Raw genomic sequence first — 20,675 nt, forward strand, 5'->3', positions numbered from 1 at the left:
AACCCAACAACTGAAGAGTGTTTTCAATAGGCCAGTTACGCAACACTGGCATCAGCTATAATTATGATCTCACTTGGCTATGACATCACTGCCTCAATGAGGCCCAACACTCAAATGGTGTTTCTTACGTGCCACCAGTATAGGTGCCAGTCAGATGGAACTGACATCGGCCCCCGACTATAATTTCACAAGGTTCGACAGGTCTTCACAAGCAAAGCATATTGCCCAACAATTGAAGAGTGCTTTAAACGGGCCAGTTACATGACACTGCATCAGCCATGACTACAATCTCCCTTGGCTTGACAGGGATTCACCAATACAAAATGTTGTGCAGGAACTGAAGAAGCTTGTCACATGTATGTATCCATGCATACGTGTATTTGTATGATTTCTATTTGTTTTAGGTGTGTTCATTGGCTGTAATCAAAATAACAGCCTCATTATTGAATACAGATAGTGTCATATGCTTGCAGTCAACCATGAAAGCATGTCCTGGCTTTTGGCATGTTTTGATGCATTGCATAATCAATGTAAACAATAAGGCTCAAGACTACGTCCAGGATCTTTGTTACTCACTAGACAAGGTGATTATAACCTAACTTGAAAACAGGTGAAGGGTGGCTGCAGGAAGGGCGCTTGGCCATAGAAAATCTGCCTCAATGAATTCCACCTAACACATACAAGCAAAGAAAAAAGTGGGCATTATGATGATGATGATGATGATGATGATGGTGGTGGTGGTGGTGATGCTGATGATGGTGATGACAACAATGATGATGGCAAATTTGCAGAGTGAATAAAACATTTTGTTCCAAGCAGGTATAAAAACTCCACAAACTTTTTTCATCCATTCTATTTTCCAGCTTCTATGCAGTCATGCATATAGCACAAACACTTTTGTTTGTGCTATGTTTTGCAAATCTAAAAAACAGTCATTCATATAACACAAACAAAAATGCTTTAAAGCAAAACTTAACAATGGTATAAGATTGAAAATATGAATTTGGTAAAATTGCAAAATTTAATGCTCACCACAGTCATCTTCATCATCTGCTAAATTGCAGTCATAAACTCCATCACAAACTTTAGTTTTATTAATACATTCTCCATCACTACATTGGTACTGGTCAAGTGTACAGTTACAAGTTACACAAAACAGGTTTCCAGCTTTACAAGTGCTGTATTTTATAATGGTATAAAATAAAACAAATATGGGTCATTATACATGTCATAGCATCATTTAAATTATCAATTAACTTAATTGATAATTTTATTAGCAATTTTATTTTGGTGGCACAGTTTCTTTAACTGGCTGGAATTATGTTTTAATTGTTTCCTTTTTCCCATTCTGGCAAATACCAAAGTGATGAAAATTTATTGAACTTTAATAGGTTCTGCGGAGCTCTTTGAACTTTTCTTAGGATATTTAACACACCTAGAGTTTGCCAGTGTGCCTTCATGCTTGCACAAAGTTGGTCCCTATGTTGGAGTTGTAGCATCCACTTTTTAATTTACTGAATTTTAAAATTATAATTAAAAAGCAATAATAAGATCGATATTTTGATTTTTAAAAACTGCATAGTAGTAATTACTAGATAAGAAGAATAAAAAAAGAAATCTTGCAAGTAGATAAGAATTCAGTAAACATGTGTATAATTTCAGTTTCATTAATTAATTTCAAGGTACAGGAATAATTAACAAACAACAGCAACAAATTTGACATTTAGTTTACCTTCGATCTATGGATAATCTCATATCCTCATTTACAACAATATTCCTTGAATGACTACATGGACATGTTTCTTTAACTTTTTAGCATTCAGATTAATCTGTTAAATATAATACATATTTATTCACATTCTTTTGAGTTCATCATGCATTATCTCATAGATTTTGATGATATGATTGTTTATTTTAAGAATGACATGGTCAGGTAGGTGTGAGTGGCTGCATCTGACAAGTTTGAACATAAATGAGGTAAAATATTTGGGCTGCATGTGGTCAATTTAAATGCTAAAGGGTTAAAGCAAGAATCCTCACAATCAAAATAGAATTTTAATATTTCTTTCTTTATAAAATCTTGAGTTTAATATACAGTAAAGATTCTTCAAAACAAACTTACCAATTCTTGCAATTATTCTTAATAATGAACGTTCCAGATGGATAAATATTCTCCTCATCTAGACATGGGCATTCCGTTTTAGGTATGCACTTATCACCTGTAAGATATTTAATGTATGTTATGAACACAGTGATACTGAACCTGGAATCATGTGGTTGGGAAGTAAACTTCTTACCACACAGCCACAGACCTACACATAAATTAATGTTCCACACATAAAGCATCATACCCCCCCCCCCACCTTATTTTTTTACACTTGTGAAAGATATTCTACACCAGTAATTCCCAACCTGTGATCCACAGACCCCTGCAGGTCTGCAAAAGTAGTACTGGGGGTCCATGAAATGAATTCAAAATTTCATATGTGTATACATAAGGATAAGCATATTAAAAGGGGTCCATGAGAAAACTCTTTTAAATAAAAGGGTTGGGAACCACTGTTAGGAACATCATCGTCATCATCATCATCATTTAACGTCCGCTTTCCATGCTGGCATGGGTTGGACGGTTTGACTGAGGGCTGGCAAGCAAGAGGGCTGCACCAGGCTCCAGTCCAATCTGGCAAACTTTCAACAGTTGGTAGCCCTTCCTAAATGCCAACCACTCCTAGAGTGTAGTGGGTGCTTTTTACTACCCTGCAAGTGCTAGTGCCACATAAAAAGCATCCAGTTTACACTGTAAAGTGGTTAGCATTTGGAAGGGCAATCCAGCAGTAAAAACCATGCCAAAACTGACCTCACCTATGTTGGTGCCACATAAAAATGCACTCAGCAGAGTGGTTGATGTTAGGAAGGGCATCCAGCCATAAAAGCTATGCCAAAACAGACACTGAAGCCTGGTGCAGCCTTCTGCCAAGCCACCTCCTGTTGAACCATCCAACCCATGCCAGCATGGAAAGCAGACATTAAATAATAATGATGATGATGATGATGATGATGATGATGACGATGTGTTTGTCATCATTTACATAACCAGAAAAAATAGACATTATACATGTTTTTTATATATTACTGTTTGTTAAGTGAGCAAAAATATGCAAGATCAATCAATAAAGAAAATAAATTAAAATCCAAAGAAACAATTAATAGTCAACCTTAAGAAAAAAAAACTTTAAATATCTTACCATCTTCTACTTGACCCTCTGGACAATAGCATCCTTCAGTGCAAAATGTTCCATTATCATTTATATGAGTAGAACTTAAATCTCTGCATGTTTGTGGGTTTGCAGGCCCACAAGCTCTGTACTCTCGACCACCAGTACACATGACACCTGAAAGTAATAAATTTAGTAGGATATTCAAAAATTATGAGAGAGTGTTGCAAAGTTCCTGGCTTTAAGGGTATCACAAAAGGCCCAGTTGGAGGTCCAATCTTCCAAGTTCTTTTACAGAGCTTAGAAAAACTAAAGGATTGCTGCAATAAGCGTTTGAATCTGAGAATGGAATATGTTGAATAAAACCATAATTAACTGATCCTCCTGTATTTTCTTTTATCCAAAACCAGGAACTTTTCAGCACCCACTCATATACCAAAACTTAGAAAGAAAATGCACCTACATTTTACACTAGAATAAATTTACTGAAGAGAGGTATAATCAATTGAACTGAACTAGTGTATAACTGGTACTTATTCTACATACTGCAGAATGGTATGAAACAGGGTTGATCGTATGAGGAATTAATCTCAAAATACCGAGCATCAAGACTAAATATTTTGTGACATTAAGTCCAACACTACACCACTTCTTGTTTAATCAGTGTCCATGTGTGCAGAATGTGCAGGTATGTGTATCCACATACATATTTGAGGAGATATATGTGCATGCAGGTGCATGTTCAAGTCTGCTTGTTGTTTATTCTTATGGATTATTATATCTAGGCAGGTAACAGCTCAGTAGCTATGGATCTTCCCTTTATTCTTATCTCCTAAGATGATACTAAATCTACTACATATGTGGGAAATTCTGCCTGTTGTGTTTGTGGAGTTGTTAGCTAACTCCTCCTGCATTGATTTTGATGAAACTTGACACATGAGTAGAACTCATGTCTGGAAATCTTACAGCATATTCAGATTATTGAAAAAATTGATAATAGGGCCCCCGGAAGGGATCCTTATATAGATCTAATATATTTCATGTCAAAAAACAAGGGAAATAACCCATTCCCCTGGAAAGGATCCTTATATATAACCAAGGGAAATGACCCATTCATTTTCCTAAATTATTTAGTAAAAATGAAATTGAGTATGCTTAATTCTTAGTATTTGAACTGTTAGAGTTATTTTCACAGTTTTTCCAGTACAACCCTTAAACAAGCAAATAGTATTTTCCTAAACAATAGATCCACTTAGTGACTTATTCACAAATATACCAACACTTGCACCCCTGAGGGTAATATTCTCTGGGAATGCACAAAAGCCCTTTTCAGAGTTATTTACTTTGAATTGTTATTATCTCATATCTGATTAGTTTGTTATTACATAACATGCTTCACGATTTTAGTATACATAACTTAGCATTTCCTCCTATGCTTTACATACACTGAGAACACATTAAAGCCCTTTACGGGCTACTTTATTTGAATTCTTACTATTGGGTAACTATTTTCATGTTATTACATAATTGACTTCACAATTTGGGTATTCATAACTTATTAGGAATTCCTAAAAACAAGATCCTGTGTAAGACAGTTCAGTTTTCTCTGTAAATGCAGAAAAACCGTTTTAAGGGCTACATACTTTGTATTGTTGTTATTGGACTAGCAAAACAATTATGAGAACGAAACCAAGGGATAAGCCCCACTTTGCCAGAAATTATGGACTGATGGAGATTTTTCCTTAGTTCTCTTTCTTTTTCTCTCTGGACTTTCCTGTTTCTGACGAAGAGCTATGCTCAAAATGGTAACAACATCTCTCTCTTTTCTTCAAGCATCCAATTAATATATTTCTTGTGCATGTCCTCACATTCATTTTTTGCTGTTCTTTTAATTGTTTGTTTATTTGAATTGACTATATATATATATATATATATATATATATATACATGGTCTGATCAATAAGTATCCAGACTGTTGCCATAGCAATGAAGCTAAAGCATGCAGAGACATGGCACAGACTGATCTTGAACTCTGCTGTGCATGAGCACTAAATTTTAACTTTCTAGCACACTTCTGCTTTTACAGCAGTACTTGGGAGGAAGGTGTGTATCATGTGATTGTCGCATTGACAATGACAGAGAAAGTTAACCAGAGAATCTGCATCAAATTTTGCCGGAAGCTTGGAGATACCTGCTCAGAGGTCTACGCAAAGTTTTCAAAAAGCTTTCATCATTCTCGACACAATCGAGATCTTGTGCAACTGAAACACAAATGTCATTTTGGTCAACTGAAAGCAGTTTTGGCACAAACTTAGCAGACATGCATCTCATACCCAAATCTTCAGTGATAATGGACTGAACTGTAACTGTAACTAATCTGCACATCCTCTGGTAACTCATGGATGGTGATTCAATGATTTCCCCTCACAGCTGCACACGCATTTGTGATGTTTTTTCTCAGTTCTGCTGGTTGTTGGCCTCCCAGAACGTTTGTCAAAATCAATATTTTTCAGCCATCTTGGAAACGTCTTAAACCACTCAAACACTTGTGTCTGGCTCATTACACTCCTCTCCATACACTTTCTGCAACTTTGTGTAGGCCTCTGAGCAGGTATTGCCATGACAACTTCCTCTGTCATGATCAATGTGATGATCAAACACTACACACCTTCCTTCCAAGCACTGCTGTAAACAGTAGATGTGAGCTAAAATGTTAAAACTTAGTGTGCATGCACAGCAGAGTTCAAGGTTAATCTTTGCCAAACAGCTTCACTCTTCATGCCTTAGCGTTTTTACTATGGCAATAGTCCAAATACTTATTGACCAATTGATCAGACTCCATATATATATATATATATATATATATATATATATATATATATATATATATATATATATATATATATATATATATAAGGGATTACCCCTAAATGATTACCAGTTTGCTCTCAGTTAGGTATTCAAAATACGTTATTCAATAGTTAACATATAAACCCAAGGCAGCATGGAATATGGATGCTTGGAATATGGAATACCAGCACTAGTGAAGTTCTCAACAAGACAAGACTCCTCGACTGAAAGTGGTGGTGGAAGGGATCTTGTTTTGAAGGAAGAGGCTTTATATCAATTACTGAGATATATGTATATAATTTTTTGTATCTTGCTATTTCTCTACTAAAATTAACAACCTACCACAGAGTTCAGAAGAACGCCAATTTACAGGAACTCCATTAGTAGCACACTTGGTAGCAAAATTGGCTACTGCAGTACACAAACATTCACAATCACCTCCAAGATTACAGCTAAAACATGGAAGGAAGAAACAATTTTAAAATAAAATAATCTGACATCAACATGAATTATTATCATATACATATGTTTTTTTTTGGCATGTAAACATGATTACAAGATTCAATCAAATTATCAACAAAATGTCAGTTAAAGAAGAATTGACATCTACTTAGAGATTCAATTATGTTTACCAATTTTGAGACAAGGCCAGCAATTTCAGGAGAGATAAGTCAATTACATCAACCCCGGTGTTCAAATTGTACTTATTTTATCGACCTTGAAAGGATGAAAGGTTAAGTCAACCTCGGTGGAATTTAAACTCAGAATGCAAAGACAGACAAAATGTTGCTAAGCATTTTGCCCAGCATGCTAATGAGTCTACCAGCTTGCCACCTTTTTCAGATTCAATGATAAAGCGACAAGTAATAGAGATAACACTGCTGAGCTATTTTGATTATCATTATAGCAAATTATAAACTTGGTTTTGTTTCAGCAGAAGTATTTATTAACACAAGTTCCGATTAATACCAGAAAATTACTGGAGAAACATAATCTAAATAATATTGCAAATAGTTCAATACAACAGTAAATTTTCTTTATGTATCATAATCACATTGTTTATCTACTTCTCTGCTACAAGTTTGAAGATTTTACTCTATTATTAATAAAAACATAAATCTATAAATTATTTTCAGGTTTATAATTTGATATACAGAAACCTATCCCCAATAATTAGTTAGAAAAATGAGAAAACTTTATAATCAAATTCTTAAACATTGTCATTGTTTTATTTACAGTTACAACAACCCAATGTTATTACATCTATGTTTAAAAGAATATTTTAATATTTTGTACAATTCTCAAATGCAAAATGCCTCTTCATAGGCATGGCTGTGTGGTAAGAAGCTTGCTTCCCAATCACATGATTCAGGGAGTGAATTTGGTAGACGGAAAATGAAAGAAGCCCATCATATATGTGTGTGTACATGTCTTTATGCCTGTGCTTATCCCCTAACCACTGCTTGACAACTGGTGCTGGTGTGTTTATGTCCCTATAACTTAACAGTTCAGCAAAAGTAACTAATAGAATAAGTACCAGTCTTTTAATAAAATAAGTCCTGGGGTTGATAAAATTGACTAAAACTTCTTCAAGGTGTTGCCCCAGCATGGCTGCAGTCTGATAGCTGAAACAAAATATAAAATATATTCTCTTAATTGTTTCAGCCATTTGACTGCACCCATGCTGGAGCACCACCTTAAGGGGTTTTAAGCAAAGAAATCAACTCCAGGACTTATTCTTTGTAAGCTTAGTACTTATTCTATCGGTTTCTTTTGTTGAACCACTAAGTGAGGGGGACATAAACACACTAGGCATCAGTTATCAAGCAATGGTGGGGAAACAAACACATACACACACACATAAATATATACATACACTGAACTGCAAAAGAAACACGAGACATGTGTGATTGTGAAATATATTTTAATTTCGTTATATCAGAGATAACTTTTGGTAAATCTGATAAAGTCAATTTCTTGTATGCACTTTGACCACAGTCTATGGGCCATTGTGATGTGTTCTGGTAGTGGGCAGATCCAGCACATCGAGATTGTAAGGTGTGACATTTTCAATACCATGTATGCTCTCCCTGGGCATTCAAAATGAACGTACACTGTCAGTACATGGAGTGCATGATGCAGTTCACAAAAGCCATTGGCACTTGTGCCCACACCCTGAGGAAAGCTGCCTCTAGTTCCACACATGTTTTTGGCCTTGGGACCACCTGGTTCAGCCATCTCTGTATTTCATCCCACAGGTGTTCAATTGGGTTCAAATGCACTCTGAGAGTTGGCTACAGCATGGTTCTAATGTTGTGCTGATGCAGGAAGACCATGTAGATCCTTAGCCATGTGGGAGGGAACATTTGTCCAGCTGGAACACATGGCTATGGTGATACACAAAAAAGGGCACAATGTGAGGTCTTAGGACCTGGTCAACATAATGCTGCACTGTGATGTCATTCCCTCTGTCTGCACCAACATTTTGGAACACATGGGGCCCAATTCTGATTCAGGCCTATAGCACCCCAAACACTGATGCTTTGGCCACCCCATGTCTCTCTCCATGACACATGCGTCTCTGTAGTGTCCACCCCTCTTACGCCACACTCTCACTCGACCATCCAAGGTGGAAACACAGTACCGGCTCTCATCAGAGAAGACTATCAACCACCATTGCTGATGCCACCAATGTTGGTGGTGTGTAGCCCACTGTAGTTGTGCTTGAGTGTGGTGAGCAGTGATGACAGGCCCTCAAGCAGGATAAGAGCAACACAGATTGTTGACAGCCAGTTGTACCGTGTCATTGCTGATGGGTCGCTGTCTAATGTCAATGGTCTCGTGAGCGTTCGTGCTGGCCCCAGTCTGAAATTATTACAGAAGTGTTACAGGTGGACGAAGCAGTCCTGCCTGGGTGTGGTCACCCAGGGGCACCCTCTGAAGGCACAGTCTGCAGTGCTGTTGGTGTTGTTGTATCACTGTTGCAGGCGATAGAATTGTACTGACATGGACATTGTAAGCTTTCGCAACAACCAGGGGACACTGCCCAGCTTGCAATTGGCCAATAGCTTGTTCTTTTTGCGCTGCTGCCAATTAGGTCGTACCTGATGCATCCAAATTACAAATGCCAGGAACGCGGTTCAAATTGATTTTTATACCCATAACCTTCACAAGATGCGGGTGCATTTCGGTTTTCATGACAATTGTTTGTGACTACCACCCACGGCATTCAACACAGCTGCGTTTTGGCGTCTCGTTTCAGGAAAAGTTGAAAGGTTACCTGCAATTTGGGTCCCAGCCATAAACCATCATGTCTTGGAATATTTACACTTACATCCCTGAAATAAATTTTCAGAACTTAACATATAAAAATGACATTTGCTAAAAACCACGTTTCTTTTGTGGTTCAGTGTATATATTTATATATACAACAGGCTTCTTTTAGTTTCTGACTACCAAATCCACTTACAAGGCTTTGGTCAACCCAAAGCTACAGTAGAAGACTGTGGCCCAAGGTGCCACCCAGAACCATGTGGTTGGGAAGCAAGCTTCTTACCACACAGCCACCCTTGTGCCTATCGTTATATATTTATCATTTCACAATAATAAGAGTGTATAGACTTACCCGCAAGCATCATAGAGACAATCTTCATAATATTCTTTGACAACATTATCAGGTAGGATATTACGGCAGCTTGCAAACAAAGGGCCTTTTTTTATTGTACCACAACTTTCCATAGCCCACTGTTTCCTTATAGAGTTATACTGGAAAATAAATATTATAAATTCATTTATTTACATATTTTTGGAAATTAAAAATTGCAAAATCTGAAATCACTGCAATCAAAAACATAATCCATATTTAGTAGCAGTAGCAGTAGCAGTAGTAGTAGTAGTAGTAGTAGTAGTAGTAGTAGTAGTAGTACTAGCAGCAGCAGCAGCAGCATGGAAAGCAGGCATTAAACAATGCCTGATAGATAGATAGATAGATAGATAGATAAATAACAAATGATGGATGTCAATTCATTACAGCTGTTTATAACACATTTTTTAATAGATGCTACCTATCATTTAAGTACTTGATTCTCTCCCAAATCCTTTATATTGTCGTCATCATCATCATCATCATCATTTAACATCTATTGTCCATGCTGGCATGGGTTGGATAGCTTGACTGGGCTGGCACGCTGGAAGTCTGCAACAGACTCCAGTTTGATTTGGCATGGTTTTCTACAGCTGGATGCGCTGGGTGCTTTTACATGCCACCGGCACAGGTGCTATTTGCATGACACAGGGGTGCATTTACATGCTACCGGCATGGGTGCCAGTTTGCATGACACTGATATCTTCTATGACTGCGATTTTGCTTGGCTTGATAGATCTTCTTCTCAAGCATAACATAATGACAAAGGTCTTGGTCATTGCCTCCGTGAGGCCCAACACTCAAAAGGAACCCAGCCACTTTGCCTCCATGAGGCCTAACACTTGATAGGAACTCAGCTACCTTGCCTCCATGAGGCCTAACACTTGATAGGAACTCAACTACCTTGCCTCCATGAGGCCTAACACTTGATAGGAACTCAGCTACCTTGCCTCCATGAGGCCTAACACTTGATAGGAACTCAGCTACCTTGCATCCATGAGGCCAACACTCAGTAGGAAGTCAGCCACTTTGCCTCTGTAATGCTTAATACTCAAGAGGAACTCAGTTACTTTGTGTGTGTGTGTGTGTGTGTGTGTGTGTGTGCATGTGTGTGTGTGTGTCTGTTAGTTATCTACCACTGCTTGACAACTGGTGGTGATGTGATTACATCCCCATAACTTAGCTGTTTGGCAAAAGAGACCAATAGAGTAAGTACAAGGCTCAAAAAAAAGTCTTGGGGGTGATTTGTTTGACTAAAACCCTTCAAGGTGGTGCTCCAGAGCTTGGCCTCAATCAAACTGCTGAAATAATAAGTAAAAGATAAAAGAGAAGTATATAACTGAGATGATTTATTTCTTTCCAAAAGAGTCTATATTTTATTTGTGAACATCAAAGTGAAAACAAAATTGCTTACAACACAAGGGTGAACATTATTTTCAGGCTTGTTCTGTGGAACCATTGGACAATCAAAAACTCTCCAACTGTGGGCAAATGCTGAAGGAACACGTTCAATAGATTCATACCGTGACATAAAATCATTGGTAGAATCTCGATCAAAATTACCACACAGCCCTTGAACTTTTCCCATCCAGTTTTCTGCTAAATGCACATACACCCTTGTACCTGTTAAGTGTGAAAATCAAAACATTGATAGCAAAAGCATTTCTTTATTTTCCTTTAAGAATATTCTCTTAAGCATAAATGTAATAAAATGAGTTTATTTAATATTAATAGTATTGATGACAGCTTAAAATATGTTTCCATAATCTCTTAATCTCAAGACAGATTTCCTACCATTTATCATTTTTATAGTGATTGTTGTCTTCAATTGTTTATATTCATGTCTGAATTTACTCTTTAAAATCAAGGTCAACTTTTTTTTTGAAGCTCAAAATTAACTTTTACTGCATATTCCTAAACTGAATATAATACATGTAAATATATGAGCAAATTCAATAATCATGAAAGACATTCTAACAGAAAATCATTTACTGAGTATTTGTTTTTAAAACTCACTGAAAACTGGATGAACTAAAGTGATACAACAATGAATGCTCATTACCTTGATCCCATTGGACAGTTAATCCTATATTGGTAAATAATGAGTAGTAGAAGTCTGATTTCTTTATTGAAAATCCTGATGTTGCTATTCCTCTGTCAGAGATTTTTACACCATCAATAGTGGGAATCTTGTCCATTACAAAATGGATCTTATTATTGAGCAAATAGACAACAACGTCTTTGGTACAAGTGACTGCAGGAAAGCCACATTTGATATTTTTAATAGTAATTGCAAATGTTTTATCAACAGCCTCTGTCAAAACATATTCACAATCTCCTTCAAATGTATAGTGAATGCCATCAAAGGTAAAATAATGAGGATCACCTGATGCCCAACATGTGGCTAAAAAGAATAACAATGAATATAAAGTTAAAGCAATTAACTGATAAAATTAATTAAAACTCAAAAGTTTAAATAATAAATTCAAGTTCTACTTTTCTGTGAGGAATACTACTTAATAATATAAATCATGAATTTTATTTTTACCTTATTTTCTATATCATATCTACATGTGCCCATATGGCAACATGTAAAGGCACCTGTGCAGTGATATGTAAAAGCACCTGTGCAGCATCACGTAAAAGCGCACATGTGATACCACAAGCATCCAGCACACTCTGTAAAGTGATTGATGTTAGGAAGGACATCCAGCCATAGAAACCATGCCAAATCAGACTGGAGTCTGGTGCCACCCCACCCCAGCCTGCCAGTTATGGTCACACCACCCAACCCATGCCAGCATGGACAACACACGTTAAATGATGAGGATGATATATATATATATATATATATATATATATATATATATATATACATATACATATACATATTATATAAACATCGAAATTGAGGGAATAAAACTGGTAACATCCAGGCTACATATGTTTGTTTCCTAGCTAGCAAGTCCTCAGATGTAATAGTTACTCAACGAGGAGTACTCAGCCAGCTACTGATCAGGCTGATGATACCTTAATTATATGATGGTTACATTGTCATTAAGGAACACCAAAATAACCTACCACAGACTGCTTGAAGCTTATTAACTTCCTACACTTAGATCTTTGGATCTCACAATTATATATATATAGACAGACAGACAGACAGATATACTATATATTATATATATATATATTGTGTGTGTGTATTTCTTTTAGAACTATTCTTTTTCCTAAAGATATTCTTTAGCAAATGTTTATATTTAGGAGATTTTTAAGAAACATCTATAGATGACGCATTGTGGATGGAGATTATAGGAAATACAAATAGAAAACATTTATATGTCCACTTAAGAAGAATCATTTTTTACAGGTAAATCATTAGAGAATGGGTGTTGCCTGTGACCTCTTGCACTGCATTTCAGCCTGATAGGAAAAAGGGAGTAAGAAACCTCAGACCAGAGTCAAATGAATGCATCAAAGTGGACCCTTCTAAAAGTGACTTTAAACTGAATTAAGCCTACAACCTAAAGACAGGTACAATATATCCAGCAGACATTTGTTGTTACCATCTACACAATACCAGGGTCAATAATGCCCCAAGTGCCACATAGTAGAAGAGAATCTAAACCTACATGATGGTGAATTACAATTTTTTCCATATGGTCAAGCTTACATCAATAAATCTATTATGAGTTCAGAGCTGAAATTAAATTTTGTTTGAAAATTTTATTTTAACACAAAAACATAGTGAAAAAAGTTAATCAGCTTAATGAGTAACATTACTCATTAACCTAATCAACTTTTAGCTTTACATGTAGCTAACTGTGGAATTTCTGCAAATATGCATTTCCTGAAAACTATCTGTATTCTTGTCTTGACACAATGTGAGTGTATAGACACACACACACACATATCAACATAGCCAAAACAATAGCTTGAAATTTGTCACTTTGCACAGCATACTTTTCAGTTTGAAAATATACTAAATTCTACTTGTTTTTAAATGCACTGGAGAAATTTACCAAGATTCCATTAACTGTTTAGCATTCAGATTACTTTATCAAATGTAACACATATTCACTCTCATTGTTTTTAATTAATCATACATTACCTCATAGCTCTGAAATTTCAATGATGTAATCGTTTATGTTATAAATGACATTATCAGGTTGGTATGAGAGGCTGGATATGGCCAGTTTGAACACAAAGCATAATATTTCAGGCCAGATATAGTCAGTTTAGATGATAAAAGGTTGAACTTAAATGTGTATAAACGAAGTTCTCTATCGTTAAGATTCATATACTCCTCCATTAATAACAATATAAAAGCTAATTAATTATAATTCTAAAATGTTAATAAAGATCATCATCATCATCGTTTAACGTCTGTTTTCCATGCTGGCATGGGTTGGACGGTTTGACTGGAGACTGCCAAGCCAGGAGGCTGCACCAGGCTCCAATCTGATCTGGCAATGTTTCTACAGATGGATGGCCTTCCAAACACCAACCACTCCGAGAGTGTAGTGGGTGCTTTTTACATGCCACTGGCACAAGAGCCAGTCAGGGTGGAGGGCTGGCATTGACCAAGTATGAGACACTTACAGCAGCTAGGTTTCCCAAGCGGTCATCTATCTAAGTACTCACTAGGCTCAACATTGCTTACACCAGTGATCGGACAAGAACCGGTACTTTCAACGTGATATGGCTGTAACAAAATTTATATTTAAATTTTAAGTAGGGGATGAATTAGTTATTTCTTCAATATATTTATCAAAAAAGAATATAATTAAAGAAACTCTTACCGGGGCAACTGTTTTGGAGTCTGTTGTCAACCCATATTGCATTCAAACATTGCCTGAAAAATATATGCCAAATAAAGTTACTCAACTTTTGTTAGTTAAGCAAATATAATTTTATTCAGATTTCATATTTTCAAGTTTCTATCCAGTGTTGTTCAAAGCAGCATTTTAATCATTATATTCACTTTCATTGCAGTAGTTTTTATTTGAATGCTGTCATGAAACTTATTTGTTTGTTATATTTTATGCAATTTTAAGAAAAAGACTTTGGTGGAGTTAGACACACTCGTGGAAGTACACACACGAAAGTTTTATTATCAATATTGATTCCAAATTTTGGTACAAGGCTAGAAATTTTGAGGGAGGGAATAAATCAATTACATCGGCCCAGTGTTCAACTGGTACTTATTTTATTGACCTCCGAAATGATGAAAGGCAAAGTCAACCTCAGCAGAATTTGAACTCAGCACCTAAAGACAGACAAAATGTTGCTAAGCATTGAGCCCAGCATGTCAGCTTGCCAGCTCATGATGGTGCAATATCTATAGACCACTAAAACTCTGTGATTGCTTGCTTGTCTCTAATTTAATACAGCCAAACCGATGCATAATGCGACAGTACTCTGAAAGTAAGGTAACCCTGAAATGTGAATACAAATGGAATAAAACAAGTTCTGCATAAACTAGACCACAGATTCCCAAGAGACGTGGTTTTTTGGGGGTACCTTCATAAATAGCTAAAACAGTGCATTATGGGAAAATACTTAGAAAGTAACATAACCCTGAAATTGGACTGTGAAAATTGTTTCCATTAGTTTTATGTTTACGTTATATAACAATTCCTTTTGCATTTTTGTAGAAGTGTGCATATATGCCATAAATAAATGCTGTTAGTGGAGTTCAAGTTTATCCCAGAAATTCTATTTCTATTAAATGCTGTAAATAATCAATAAAACCTTAAACATGAACTTGTAAACCAGACCTATGATGACACAAACAAATTGAAATATTTAACTGAATCATCATAAAATTAACTTTCATTTCAATGCAATGTTGAAATCAGCTTCAATGTTTTTATAACCTGATCTGTCAGTGACCCACCAGGTCACAGGTAGTCTAGTTAATGATAAAACTAAGATGGAGAACTGGCAGAAGCATTTGCATGGTAGGAAAAATGCTTAGTGGCATTTCATCTATCTTTACAGTCTGGGTACAAATTCCGTGCTGAGATCAACTTTGTTTTTTGTCTCTTTGGAGTTGGTAAAATAAGTACCAGTTGACTACCAGGGTTGATCTGATTGATTTATCCCCTCCCTCAAAATTGCTGGCCTTGTGCCAAAATTTGAAGCCAATATTGCAACATTATATTCATCTTTTTCTTATAGTATTACCTAAGTGAAAAAATTATGCAGACTTTAGGAACAATTCTATTAATATAATCCATTGACAAAATTGCAAAAGTAATGAAAATTTTGGAAGAAAAAATATAAATAATAAATGAGTGGAAATCAAATCGGTGAGTGTGTTAGATAATAAGGCATTAAGATAATATAACTCTCCCCAGATACAACATATACATCATCATCATCATCATCATCATCATCGTTTAACGTGCTTTCCAGGCTAGCATGGGTTGGACTATTTGACTGAGGACTGGTGAGCCAGGTGGCTACACCAGGCTCCAATCTGATTTGGAAAAGTTTCTACAGCTGGATGCCCTTCCTAACGCCAACCACTCTGAGAGTGTAGTGGGTGCTTTTACGTGCCACCGGCACGAAGGCCGGTCAGGCGGTACTGGCAACGACCACGCTTGAAATGGTGTATTTTACGTGCCACCTGCACAGGAGCCAGTCCAGTGGCACTAGCAATGATCTCACTTGAATGTCTTTTCACGTGCCAGTAAGGCGATGTTGGTAACGATCACGGTGTTACATGAAGTGGTTATGCACCACTTCTTTGTTCCTGACTAAAAATATATTTATCTTTTATTCCGGTTACCATTTATTGACATTTGAAATAGATAACCAAAATTTTCATATTCGTGTTGTAATGCTTTTCCTTTTTAAAAAAGGAGAAAATGCTGCAAGACTTGCAAAAAAATTGTGAAGATTATCTCTTTTATTAGTTTCAGTCATTTGACTGTGGCCATGCTGGAGCACCGCCTTTAGTCAAGCAAATCAACCCTAGGACTTATTCTTTGGAAGCCTAGTACTTATTCTATCAGTCTCTTTTGCCGAACTGTTAAGTTACAGGGACGTAAACGCACCAGCATCGGTTGCCAAGCGATGTTGGGGAGACAAACACAGATACACAAACATATATACACACATACATATCAGATTGGAGCCTGGTGCAGCCATCTGGTTCACCAGTCCTCAGTCAAATCGTCCAACCCATGCTAGCATGGAAAGCGGATGTTAAACAATGATGATGATGATGATGATGATGATTATATACGACGGGCTTCTTTCAGTTTCCGTCTACCAAATCCACTCACAAGGCTTTGGTCAGCCCAAGGTGCCACGCAGTGAGACTGAACCCAGAATCATGTGGTTAGTAAGCAAGCTACTTACCACACAGCCACTCCTGCGCCTATGGTAATGATTTTGTAGGTGAATCAACTGTTTGAAGGTGATTTGAAAAATTTAAAGCTGGAGAATTTAGCTTGGGAGAATGCAGTCACAGTGGAAGACCTTCAAAATTGGATGAAGATATTTTGAAGGCAAAAATCAAAGAAAACTCAAATATATCGAGTAGAAAACTTGCAGAGGCGTTGGAAATTTCTAAAAGTACAGTTCATGAAGTATATATCCCATTTTGCATATTAAAAAATGCTCAGAACTTTCCAGACAATTCAACATGTAAGGGAATACTTTCCCATGTACAGATGTGTTTTCACAGATGACTAGAAATGAATAACATGGCATGGACGATAGTGACACTTGCCTACAACTATCTTATGATATCAAGGCAAAGTGACACAAACATACACATACTCGTGTATACATCTGTGACAGGATCCTTGAGCACTTATTTTTTTTAAGCCTGGTACTTATTCTATCCATCAGTTTTGCTAGTCTGCTAAGTTACAGTGACATAAACACACCAACACTGGTTGTTCAGTGGTGGTGGGGACTAACACAAAGACACAAACACATACGGTGGGCTTCTTTCAGTTTTCTTCTACCAAATCCAATAAAAAAGCTTTGGTTGGCCCAAGCCTATAGCAGAAGACACTTGCCCAAGATGTCACACAGTGGGACTGAACCAAAAACCATGTGGTTAAGAAGCAACTTTCTTACCACACAGCCACACCTGCATCTATATAGATAGGTTTTTCCATAATAGCCTGAGTTGGTTTGTTTTAATAGCACATTGTTATAGGAATAAATATATTTTAGTCTGACACATATCAGCACAGAAAAACATGCACAATGAAAAACATAGATAATTTAGATGGATATTGTCTCTGTGAGTACACTATTTACATATTAATAAACAGCTCTTAAGGTACAGTATATTGCTTCACTTGTGTTTCCATTAGAAACTTATAAATCAGATTTCTAGCATCTTAACAACTCAGCTGTATTACTGTGTTTCCACAGAAAACATCTTTTTATCCTGTCTATTTTGTGCAAAGTAGATATTTAGCAACAAATCTTAATTGCTAAGTAGTTCAGTCAGTGAAGCTTTGAACTTCAGCAAATTAATGACATGTACCATTTTTTTTTCTATTCAAGTCAACTAATTATACCAATATTATAAAAATCTGTGATCTTGTACCAAAACTAGAAATTATTATCTAAATAATTTAATCTACTTATTGTTTGAATCAAAGGTTCATTCATACAGTTTTGCTTGTTTCCACTTCTCTATGTAAACATATTCAGGCAGTTTCTTGTTTGAGAGACTTGGAGATATACACAGACAAGGTTTGATCAAAAAGTATTGGGATTGCTGCTATAAAAAGAAAAGTACAACACATATCAATTTGGTATTTAATTGCCTTTGAAGTATCCCCTTCTGAAGTAACACACTTTATCTAGTGCTGTTTCCAGGCATTTCTAGAATTCCTTTTTGGGGATAGTGAGCAGCTGCCTAATCACATTCTCTTGAATTTCCTTGACATCTTGAAATCTTGTTCCTTTCAAATAGGATTTGATTTTTGAAAAGAAGAAAAAGTCACAAAGGGTAAGGAATATGATGCTTTGAGACCTGGAGAATGTTGGGTTTGGCCAAAAACTGCTGCACAAGCTGCACTGAATGAACAGGTGAACTGTCATATTGGAGCTGCCATTCACTAGATGCATGCAATTCTGGTGAAACAACATTACACACTGTACTTCCAAGCATTGCTATAAAATGACAGAAGTGAGCAATAATGCTATCACTTAGTGTGCATGCATAACAGAGTTGAAGGTCAATCTGTGTCAACCGGCTTCACTCTATATACTTCAGCTCCATTACCATAGCAACAATCCCAATACTTTTTTATGAGACATATTACCTCACTTGGAAACAAGTGGGTTTGACAACATAAAGGGCATCTAGCCACAGAAAAACTCCGCCTCAGTGTATTCTCATTTGATCCATGCAAGCAGGAAAAATAGATGTTGGTTTCAAATTTTGTGAGAAGGCCAGCAACTTCAGAGTTCTGCTGATTTTATTGACCCCAAAAGGATGAAAGGTAAAGTCAACATTGGTGGAATTTGAACTCAAAATGCAAAGATGGATGATTCTGCCAGCTTGCTACCTTCAAAGAAAAGTAGACATTAAAATGATGATGATTGCTTTAATCAAAGTTATGAAATGTATGACTTTATGTTGTATTCTTAACTCACAATTCTTTGCATCCAATTTTCAATATACTTTTTGGCATCATCCATGTTTCTCCATATGGGCAAGGACAAGCATCTCTGTCAATACAACTACCCTAAAAAAAAAAAAAAACAATCAGAGACAGTCATAGATTAAAATATTAAATAAAACTATATTTTCCATTGTCATTTTTAAATATCTTAACCTCAAAATATAAACCACTCCAAAGATAAAGATTAACTGATTTGTCAGAATACCAAATATCCAGCAATTAATCTCAAGATGACAAATCTGCATTGTGCAGACCTCAACATGTGATGCATTGAGAAAGTGTATTCAATAACAAATAAAATATTCATCATCATCATCACATATATATGTGTGTATATATATATATATATATATATATATATATATATATATATATATATATATATATATATATATATACACATACACAGGTTGTGTGTCATTAACCAGCTGGAAAAGATGTTTTCCTGAGGTTAAAATGTAGTAACGAAGTTCTGTACAGAACAGCCGTGTTACAGTGGCAAAAAATGTTACCATCTAATAGTGTTACTACTTATATCTCATTTTGAGATTTTAGAACTAGCTACTTTGTATGTATGTATATATGTATATATACATACATATATATATATATATATATATATATATATAGAGAGAGAGAGAGAGAGAGAGAGAGAGAGGGACAAACACACAGGCACACATACACATACAGGTGAGTTAGAAAATAATGCAAATAAAAATTGCATTACTTCCTGACTCAGCCTCATACAGAGGCACAGGTGTGGTTATTTGGTTAAGAAGCTTGCTTTACAACCATGTGATTTTGGGTCCAATCCCATTGAATGACATCTTGGGCAAGTGTCTCCTGCTATAGTCTCAGGCCTAAGTTTTGTGAGTGGATGTGGTGGATTTAAAGTGAAAAAGGCCACCATGTGTCTGAATATATAAATATACGTGTGTGTGTGTATGTGAGTGTATATGTGTGTGTGTGTCTGTCCATGTATAAGTGTGTACCTATGCACATGTAAATTATGCCTTTCCTCATCACCACTTAACTGGTGTTGGTTTGTTTGTGTCTCCATAGCTTAGTGGTTTGGTGAAAGAGACCAGTAGAATAAGTACCAGGCTTAAAATAAGCACTAGAATCAATTCATTTGAATAAACACTTCAAGCAATGCCCCAGTATGGCCATAGTCCAATGACTGAAACCGAATACACACTCACGTATATATGCACACACAGCATGCTCATTTACTAATAGACCAATGTTAAAAATGCCATGTACTACCATGCCACCAGTATAACAAGGGACGGCACCGGA

General features: G+C 36.2%; 1 protein-coding gene across 1 annotated transcript in view; it reads right to left on the reverse strand.

The window, feature by feature from the left end:
• The window catches only part of LOC106867629 (uncharacterized), a 252,388-nt gene that overhangs the window by 138,761 nt on the left and 92,952 nt on the right, over window positions 1-20,675 (reverse strand). The window contains exons 50-58 of the mRNA XM_089340670.1: window positions 19,348-19,439; window positions 14,511-14,563; window positions 11,771-12,112; window positions 11,123-11,331; window positions 9,691-9,830; window positions 6,408-6,517; window positions 3,246-3,392; window positions 2,123-2,219; window positions 1,033-1,178 (exon numbers count right to left, since the gene is read on the reverse strand). Coding sequence (XP_089196796.1) covers window positions 1,033-1,178; window positions 2,123-2,219; window positions 3,246-3,392; window positions 6,408-6,517; window positions 9,691-9,830; window positions 11,123-11,331; window positions 11,771-12,112; window positions 14,511-14,563; window positions 19,348-19,439 — 1,336 coding nt within the window. The remainder of the gene's footprint in view (window positions 1-1,032; window positions 1,179-2,122; window positions 2,220-3,245; window positions 3,393-6,407; window positions 6,518-9,690; window positions 9,831-11,122; window positions 11,332-11,770; window positions 12,113-14,510; window positions 14,564-19,347; window positions 19,440-20,675) is intronic.

The sequence above is a fragment of the Octopus bimaculoides genome, chromosome 2, assembly GCF_046866305.1.
Source record: "Octopus bimaculoides isolate indiv1 chromosome 2, ASM4686630v1, whole genome shotgun sequence".
Taxonomy (NCBI): Eukaryota; Metazoa; Mollusca; class Cephalopoda; order Octopoda; family Octopodidae; genus Octopus; species Octopus bimaculoides.